The sequence below is a fragment of the Labrus mixtus genome, chromosome 21, assembly GCF_963584025.1.
Source record: "Labrus mixtus chromosome 21, fLabMix1.1, whole genome shotgun sequence".
NCBI lineage: Eukaryota > Metazoa > Chordata > Actinopteri > Labriformes > Labridae > Labrus > Labrus mixtus.
In genome coordinates this window covers 23600032-23610061 of record NC_083632.1, presented here as the reverse complement: position 1 = coordinate 23610061, position 10030 = coordinate 23600032, and the positions used below count along the sequence as shown (strand labels likewise).

Here is a 10030-nt window from a genome sequence, read left to right as displayed (position 1 = left end):
TGTCTGCATCGTCTCTTCAGGTGGAATTTACTCTTTGGATGCAAAAGAAAGCTGGCTACTCCTTTAATGCCCTTAAAGCCTTTAAGAACTGGTGACGGAGTAAAATTAGAGCACTTGTGTTAAAAGTTATTCCTTACCTCAAAAAGGGAGTGTGTTTCTTTATCTTACTCATATTTCAGGTTGATTAATTCATTCTTGGCCTATTGGCTCCACCATTGGTTTTTCACATCTTTGATCACAAAGCTGGTGAGCTGCACCATTACTATGAACTAACATTCCTTCCCCATGCACTCAAACATGAGCAGTCAAAGAGTGAGGGAGAGAGTCTGGGGAGCCCCCGGCTGCAGGTCCACACCATGCTGGATCAACGCCCTCTAGTGACCACTACAAAAGAGGAGCACAATGACAAGAAGAAATACCTCAGAGCCCTGGTCAGCCTATCCAAACTGTGAACACTTTAAACTACAGCTGGGATCAAACTGAAGTCTGAAAACATTGTATGACTGCTTTTAATAAAACAAAGAGTGAAATTAAGTTGAATTTGAAAAAGTAAATACAAGATTTTCTATATAATTTTCATGTTTGTTCACATTGCTAGTTATTTTGTTACACTTCTTAAAATTCAACTTCTTCTAATAATAAAGAGATTAGTTAATGTATCATTATTGCTGCAGAAAATGTCTCCAATAGATTCACTTGACAGGTATTAAATGGAACTTTTCTAAATCATTTTAAGTGGCATTTAAGGAGGACCAACATTGTTCAAAGAAGAAAGTCTAGCTTGGCCTTAATGACTGCTTAGCATGGGAAAGGTAGCGCTTAGTTATCCGTGGCCATTTATAGCCCTTAATTACGCGCCTATTTTGTGACCCCAAAGTTCAACGGACCAATTCCTGTGTAGACCCAAATTCTGACGAACAAAGGTGGAATGTGATGCCCCTTTTCCGTGGACAAGCTACTAAACGTTTCCCATCAATTTCATGGGAAAGTTCAAACCGAGGAAACTCTTAAAGGCTTGAGCTGGGTATTGACAGCGTGTTGAAGCTATTAGGGCATCACAGACACTCTGCTGATGAAGAGCGAAGGAGAAAAGAGTTCCTGTAACATCTAAAGTGTGTAAGACATTCAGAAATATTCACAGCTTTGTTTGTGTGCTGGAATACTTGACTGAAATACGGAATAAAACTGGTGCTTTAGGACCCAGTTGATCTTTGTGATTGAGGCTGATATTTTCCACGTTGTGCGGGGAGGGGGTGGCACGGAGGGGGGGGGCTGTCAATCATAGTGAAAGTGGTCGGGGTGGGCAGGCCCCTCTGACACTTTGTACCGTCGGAGGGGGATATTTAACTTGGGACTGAGCAGCACTCGCTACAGACACACTCACACACAGTGTGCCTAAGCAAAGAAACGCTCCAGCGCCAAGTCTCTCAGACTCCTGAAGTAGGAGCGACTCAGTAGAAGCTTCTGTATCAAAGGAGGAGAGACGCTCCCTCAGGGATTGACCGCTTGCATCGGCCGAGCAAAAAGGCTCCACGTTTTGGACAGTCTCGTTATGCAGCAACAGAGGGATTCAGAGCTTTTCTGACAGGATTCTGAAATGCCAAAGTGGAAGGAACTCTGAACCAACAGCGTTAACTGACTTTATGCAGTTTGCATTTGATATGCACTGACACTGCGCGCTTTTTCCAGCCTTGTTTTTACTTCATGCACAGCCAAGAGTTTTGTGGGAATGTTACAGCCAGATACTTTTTGTAAAGAACTGCTGTGCGATTTGGAACATCCCCTGGAAAAGATAAATGGCTGTTATTTCATAAATTGAGATTGCATCCCACTGCGGCGCATTTTCTCGAAGTTTTTGGACTTTTTCAGAGAGTTGCACAAATCGACGGCTGTGATACCCCACGAGACTGGCTGCAGAGACGATTTCTCAGTCCATGGATTGTGCAGCCCTGGGACCTTGTCAAACCTGAGAACGTCAGGCGACGTTAGGTGAAGCCACGTTTATAAAATCCGTGCGTAAAAATAACATTGGCCAAGGCAGCCCTCATTGCCGGGCGCGTGACATTTCAAACTTGGTGAAGTGCTCTTTTGTGCGCCCTTCTCTCTGTGTGTGGACGCTCCGGATCTATTCTGTCTTTTTAGAAAACACTTCATTCCATGCAGCTCTCGCTTCGGCCGCTGTCATCCAGTGTAGACAGTTCGTCGTGGCTTCGAGTCCCCGGGGTAACCATGACAACCGAAAGAAACCCAAAGTGAATCCAAGGGAGCGGGGTGAGGCCGGAGAGAGCGTGAATAGACTTTTCCCCATTTTGTTTGGTGTTTTTGTGTGTGTTTAGACTACACACTTTTTTGCAAAGCAGAGGCTCTGCTCCGCGCTGCAGGGTTGGAAAGTTGAAGGAGTGTGCCCAATGTCATTCAAACCCGGCGCGGTCTATTAAAAGTATTGCCTTGCTGGTGACTGAACTTCTACTATATATGAAGCCCCGGGCAAGTGATTGCAGAGAAAACAGAAACCGGGAAAATAACTTGATTTAATTTACGCGAGAAGAGCCCGTGCGTAAAAAAAGGAGGAATAATGGGCCTCTCACAAACGCTTCTCTTCTACCTGCTGCTGTGCGTCCACCTTGGAGTTTCCCAGCATTACCTTCGCCTCCGTCCATCGCCCAGTGATCACCTCCCCGTGCCCGACCTCAAGGAGGACCCCGATCCGGAGTACGACCCCCGTGAGCAGGACTTGGCCGAGAGGACTCTGAGGAGAAAACTCGGCAGCAACTTTGACCCAAACTTCATGTCCATCAGCTCGCCTATGCTGGTGAATATCTCCGCAGCAGACAACCAGGTGAAGCTGCAGGGGCCCATGCCCAACGAGATTAAAAAGCTGGACCTGACTGAGACCCCATATGGGAAGCGGGTCAAAGTGGGCAAGAAGGCCCGCAGGAAATTTCTGCAGTGGCTGTGGACCTACACGCACTGCCCTGTGGTGTACACCTGGAAGGATTTGGGCGTGAGGTTCTGGCCGCGCTACATCAAGGAGGGGAACTGTTTCTCTGAGCGCTCGTGCTCCTTCCCCGAGGGGATGTCTTGCAAACCCGTCAAGTCAATCAACAAGATTTTCCTGCGGTGGTATTGTCAAGGGTTTCTAAAACAGAAATACTGTACGTGGATACAGGTGCAATACCCAATCATCTCAGAGTGCAAGTGCTCGTGCTGATTCTCTCTAAGGAATGAGTGGTGGTCGTCGCGGGGGGAGTGGACTGGAAATACGGTTTCTATTGCACTGTTAACTCTCTACAGAGGTGGGCACCATAGCAAATCTATTTTTTTATATAGCATTTTAAGTGAAATACCAACATTGTACATATTTAAGAAAATGCAGCTATTTTTTCTAATTGAACCAGGACCATATTTTATTCTCAACCCTGAAACGTGTTTTGGGGGGAACACGAGCACTTCAGAAGGAAGAGCTTTTTTGATATTTTTATGAGACATTGAAGATGGAATGCATATGCTACACCTCTCCAAGAGGTGACCTTTTTTTTCAACAGAACATTGATGCTGACTGTTATTTCACTGCAATGCTGCCTAGAGTTTTTGTATAATATTAATATCAATAATAATTAAATTGTAAAAAAAAAAAAAAGTTGAGGTTAAAAATATATATAAAGGCGTGAACTCAGCTTTTTGGAATACATAGTATTGTAGAAATAAACAAATCTGTACGTTTTATTTATTATTTTAACGATTGTGAGTATAGAGCATAAAGAAAGAGAATAGCAGAGTATACCAGAAAAAATATGGGAGATGTCTACTTGAATATTTCTAAAAACTGAAAAAAAATTCAATAAAATAAATAAAAAAGTAAAACATATCAGTGTACATGTTATGTTTACACATTTTAGCAATAAAGACTATGTTTTCAACGTGTTTTAGTGTCAAGCCATGTTGCTTACTACGAGTGTCTGTATCCGGGGGGCGTGTACACAGAACAGTTTCATCTGACAATGCTTTCTCATTTAGTCTTCACAAATATCCTGGTAAGAGAAAGTCTGCTGATGGCTCAAAACATGTTTTCTTGTTGGCAAAAAAACGTTTAATTTGGAATATTGCTATACCTGTGTGTCATGAAAATACAGTTTCTTTCAGAAAAATGAGTTTTCTTGAATTGAAAATGAGTAAATCTGAGCTACAATTTTAAAAAATGTTGTTTCAGACGGACAGATATTTTTTACAGTGTACTCAGCCGGGCTCTTGAGTGGAGTGGAGCTACAAACTGCACAGTTAAGTCCAAGCTTCAGTGATTCTATGTGGACTATCCGACGGTCCATGCACGCCGTCACAGTGATTTGAGAAAGGGCTGCGTAATGCGCAACACATACCTTCAGCGCCTTCACAGAACTTGTATTCATTTGTCTCCGAGAGAGAGAGAGAGAGAGAGAGAGAGAGAGAGAGAAAGAGAGAGGGAGGGGGCACACACGGACATCCATCTGCCATATCTACGCACAGGCTCGTCTCAGGGGCTCCGAGGTGTTAACATAATGCGTAAAATATGATTCAAACATTTCAAACAGTGTCACATGATGAAATGGGGAGCGTTTACGCGCGAGCCAGGGGCGTCTGGGGTCTGTCCGTTTTACTCTGGAAGCTCCACACAAGTTCCACTGAGGTATTTGTATAGAGGTGGACTGGAGCAGACCGGCGCCTATTCAAGTCTGACCGCCCTGAAGAGAGAGAAGGGGAGAGAGAGAGAGAGAGGGGGGGGGGGGGGGGGTAACACAAAGCCCATAAAACAATGGTCAACTGTTTTTCACGTTAGCAGACTATTAATTGGAGAGCTGCTGTCTGCGCGTTAAAGAGATATGGCCAATTAAAGGCGCAGGGAAATGAAGTCCTATGAAATCAAAGAGTCGTTTTCTGTAAGGAGGAGTTTTATAGTGTTTATATTATTCTTTAAACACAATCAACGACTCTAACAGAGCTATGACTGAATGTCTGAAAGCAGCTTGTGTAGTATTTCCACTGAGCGCATCTTGTGTGCGTTACAGTGATTTGCGTTTCTGCGGGCAGAGTTGGATTTGACACTTGCCGCCCGGTTATTGTGACAGAACCACTGAGGGGATTTGGTAAGCAGAGAAGAACGGCAGCCTGCCAGCGGAGCAGGAGGAGGAGGAATAGGGGGGGGGGGAGGCTGCTTTCCTTACTGTCAGCTTCTTTCTTGATGATGTCTCGGGGTTTTTAGAAACTGCGTCTCTGACTCGACGGCGCCACTCAGCCGCCCCCTCTCGACTGCGCAGAATGAGGCACTTTGGGAAACAGTAACCCTTTCAGGCTCTGCCCGGAGAGTATTTTAGAAGCGTGTGAAAGGCAATACGCCGCCCTAGCTTCAGCCAGTTAGGTGCGCACCTTTTAGAAACAGACCCTGCCAGCCAGTCAGATCAGGGGTGCTCAAAGTGGAGTCCTTGGACCTACAGGTGGTCCTTGAGGGAATAATTGGGGGTCCTCAGCAAAACTATTAACAGAGAAATAGCAGAGTACTTAATTCATAAGATATAACCACCTTGTATATAAAGTATTACTTTATCAATCTAATTATCTTCAGACTGAACATTCTAGTGCTTTGATCAGGACTTTTGAAATAATGCATTTTTAAAAAGGTCATTATTTATAAACATAACACTTTACTGTGTAACTGTACTAAGTGTGACAGCTTTAACTTTCTTCAGGGTTTTCCCTCGAATCCAGCCCCTGCAGCTTCAAATCCACTAAATGAACTCCATCTACAAATAGAAACCTTTGAATATTAAAATAGAAGCTAACTCATCCGGCTGTAGGTTAAATACAGAGCATGCAATGCCTTTTCTTCCAAATCTGCAAATCCTCAAACGACAAAGACTTGTCCTCACTCATACATGTCGACTACATCACAGCTTCACACATTCATAAAATCAATCTGAATATATCACCGAATTGAATCATAAAATCTACTTGAATTTACAGTCCGTATTGCTACGGACGGATCTTTGAGTGACACGTTATTCTGAAGAAAGGGAGAACATGTCTTCCCATAAACACCATCCAAGTGCCACATGTGAAGTGTTGACACATCAAAGCAGCGCCTGCGTTCACATATTGTTCATATAAATGTCAAGACATAATGGCCTTTAGCCTGTAAGACCCTCATGGTTATACTCTCACACAGACCCCAAAAATATTCAGACTTTTCAGTGTATTTTTTTAAATCATGTGAATTCAAATACGCCATAAAGCACACATTTATGTTGCCTGTTAGAAGAGTCAAATAAAGGCCTGGAGACAATTAGGACGGGGGATGATGGGGGAGGAATTTAAGAGGAGGGCTGGCAAGTTTCTGTGGTAAAGCTGATGAGGGTCCGTCTGGTGATGAGAGTCAATTATTATGATGGATTGTGGGTGCAATTGGGAATGATCAGCGTGTTAAACATGGGAAACACTAATCCATACCTGCACAGACACAACTGTGTATGCAGATCAGAAGACTGCACACACACGCATCTCTGTGTGTGTATGTGTGTGTGCAGCAGGCTGACACACACAGACAGAGACGGAGACAAGGGTCTGTGGCTGTAAGTAAGGCCCAAACCCCGTGGTTGTAAAAGCCAGTGAGTCAGCAGTGCTGAGGTTATTGATGATGACAGGGTATTAGATGGAGCACTGAGGGGAGGGAGGATGCACACACACACAGACACCCTCACACACACACAAATGGAGTCACCGCAGATGATACCCAGCATTCCGTCAGACCACCAACCCCGACCCGTGGTGTCTGGAGGTGTGTGTGTGTGTGTGTGTGTGTGTGTGTGTGTGTGTGTGTGTGTGTGTGTGTGTGTGTGTGTGTGTGTGAGAAGATGTAGATGTGTCTATGAACATGGTATGTTTTCACTGATCCTTTACAATCTTCCTGGTGGTCTTCAGATGATGGGTCACTTTATGTACCACCACAAGCTCTCTGATTGGCTAACTTTCTCACAGAGGTTGAGCCTGAAATGCCTGTCTTTGATTTAATGTGTGTGTGTGTGTGTGTGTGTGTGTGTGTGTGTGTGTGTGTGTTTGTGTTTAATGCGTCTTCACATGTTCCTCTTCAAAACTTCCAGACTGATCCTAGTTCAGTCGCCCATCCTGATGTCATCCATCCATCACTGCAAGAGCTCACGATCCTGACCTGGAGTCAGCCACGGCGAGCCCAGAATTCATAGCATGCCATTACATCAACACGGTGGCCATCTTTACCGACAAAGAACAGGTGACTGTAATCAAACTCCAGCCATCGCCAACAAGCAGCGCTTATGACAATTAAGCAGACTAGTAATGCAGATGCATGCAATGCCACAAAAGGCTGTATTACTTCAATCTCACGTGCTCTACACAGATTGGTGGTTTGTTTAAGGCGTTAGGAGTTTCAAGAGGTTAAATATGGCCTTCAACTGTAATTTACTACAAAACTGAAAACTTTCATGGCTCTGATCCTCTTAAACTGCATTCCCTCCTGGAGTTCACTTTCTCTTTCTGTGATTATTGTGGCCTTAACGGTCTGTTTGTTTGTTGTCAGTTTTTGTGTCAATCTGCGAAAGGAAATGTGTAAAACTGAAAAACCTTTAAAAGAAACTAGTCTTGTTCTGCATGTCTCCATTTGTAATGCTATACAACTGCACAAACACTAAACTACACATCATTTAGCAGACTAACATGGTTCTACTCATTTCTTGGGGTGCCATTACTTGGAGACAGGGTGCTGACTATCTCACTGTACTAACTCTCTACAAACTGACTCACATTTGAAACAGAGCCTCCGGTTGGTGAAAAGTTTGGGAAACACCCTCTGATTGGTCATGACTTGTTTTGTACATTTACACAACATTGCAGAACTAAGGGGATCGATATTTAGAATGCCAAAGATGTGAATAGGGTGATGTATATGTTGACATGTGGAAAAAATAGAGTTACAGAAAAGTTGCAGAGATTGGCAAAAACTGCAGAAAGAGGTGCTGTGGTTGGCTGAATACACTGAATCTTAACATCAAAACTTACTGCCAATTCTTTTTACACACTTCATATCTTTATTATGCAAGCATTTAATTATCAAAAACCAGTTCAAATGTCTTTTTCATTTTTACATTTGTGTCTCATTTCTTCTTTTAAACACACATCAGTGTGCTTCTGGTCTATACGCTCATATGCTGCTACCCTTTTAATCAGACACATAGTGTCAGAGTCACATTTCTGTAGTCATGCTTGCTGATTACTCAGTTTAACTCTTGTTAGATGTAACAGATATTGTAAGCCCAAAGTAAGGCCTAAAAATAGAGCTGTGGGTGGCGTGGCGCTCGCAGGGCTGGGAATAGTGCATATTCTGAGCTCTGTTTCCATGGTTACTTGTGCTTTCCCCCATTGGCAGCATGGGTCTCAAATTCAGAAAAAAAATCCCTTTGCATCAGTGGCTGCTGTTTTGTTTGTATCCCCTTAAGTAACAGGATAATTTTACTTTTATTATGTTTTTTATGCTCAGCCATCAGGATGTGTGTGTTAAAGTTTGTGAACCGTGATCAGTACATGCCAGTGTCACAGACTTAGGATTGTGAGAGCGTTATGCACTGGAGCTAAAAATGTATGGACCCAAACATATATATAGGCCAGACCACTACTGACTTCACCATCTTTACCTCATCAAACTAAAATCAGAAATGTGGCTCGTCTGTCAAACTGGACACAGAATCAGGACTGTTCAGACACCTCTGCAGAGTGAGCACAAAAAGGACAAACCACAAACAACTACATCATATCACACACACACACACACATACATACACACACGTAGCCTCAGCATAGACATTAGAGTGAGACTCATCAGCAGCCCACACACACACTACACACTGCTGTAACAACACACACACACACACACACTGCCTGTGTGTTGTTTACTTCTTTATCATGATTATAGACATACACTTAAGTTCTCACAAAAATTAAATGTATTTTCTATATCCATGTCATCTGCGCTCAATGATTGCTGCTGTACACACACACAGTCACATACACAACCCCCCCCCCCCCCCCCCCCCCCCTCGTAGTCTGTCCGGCGGCTGTCTCCCAGTACCCCTCTGTGCGCTGAGATGGCATGCTGAGAATGTTTACTTTCGCCACAGTGTGTATTTACTGAGCTTAATAGTTTTTTAGGCCGCAATGGCGCCTCACTTCGTAACATGTGTACAACCAACCTACTCCCTCTCTCACTCACACACACACACACACACACACACACACACACACACACACACACACACACACACACACAGAAAACACACATCGCACCCACCAAACAACAAATCAAACCTCTGGTATTTGGGGGTTTGGCATTAGTGTAAGCTCAAACACAGCCAGGTGACAACAACATCAGCATGTTACCTTGACAGTGATCAGAGTGTGTGTGTGTGTGTGTGTGTGTGTGTGTGTGTGTGTGTGTGTGTGTGTGTGTGTGTGTGTGTGCTGGTTGAGTTTGAATGAAAGAGCTGGCAATGAATGGACACATGATGTCTTGAATGGTTATGCGTGACATGTGGCAACCGAAGAGATTTGTGAATGTGTGTACACAAACAGAATGTGTGAGCGAGTGTGTGTGTGTGTGTGTGTGTGTGTGTGTGTGTGTGTGTGTGTGTGTGTGTGTGTGTGTGTGTGTGTGTGTGTGTGTGTGTGTGTGTGTGTGTGTGTGTGTGTGTGTGTGAGTAAGAGAGAGAGAGAAGGAGGAGTAGGATAGAGTGTGATTGGAGTTAATGGATGATGCCGATGTTGCAGCCTTAGTGGCATCTCAGTAAAACTTTTTCATGATACGAGCAGGCATGATAGTGAGAAGAAACTGATCTTTTTGAAAGTTGCATGAAAATTGAGATAACGTCAGTGATATCAAATGATGATTGATTGAAATTGATTGAAAACTTTTATTGTCATTGTACAACATACGAGAGTAAGAGTGCCACTCCTGGTGCATAGAGGTTTAAAGGTC

General features: G+C 43.7%; 1 protein-coding gene across 1 annotated transcript; it reads left to right on the top strand.

Moving 5' to 3' along the window:
• The first annotated feature begins 1340 nt into the window (after positions 1–1340).
• nog2 (noggin 2) lies at positions 1341–4957 on the top strand. The gene has a single exon (XM_061028507.1). The coding sequence runs from the start codon at positions 2576–2578 to the stop codon at positions 3209–3211; it is 636 nt and encodes a 211-aa protein (XP_060884490.1). The 5' UTR covers positions 1341–2575; the 3' UTR covers positions 3212–4957.
• Positions 4958–10030: the final 5073 nt, after the last annotated feature.

What these genes read in the sequence shown, in the direction of transcription:
- nog2 (XM_061028507.1), top strand. Translation starts at nt 2,576, where the DNA reads ATGGGCCTCTCACAAACGCTTCTCTTCTACCTGCTGCTGTGCGTCCAC.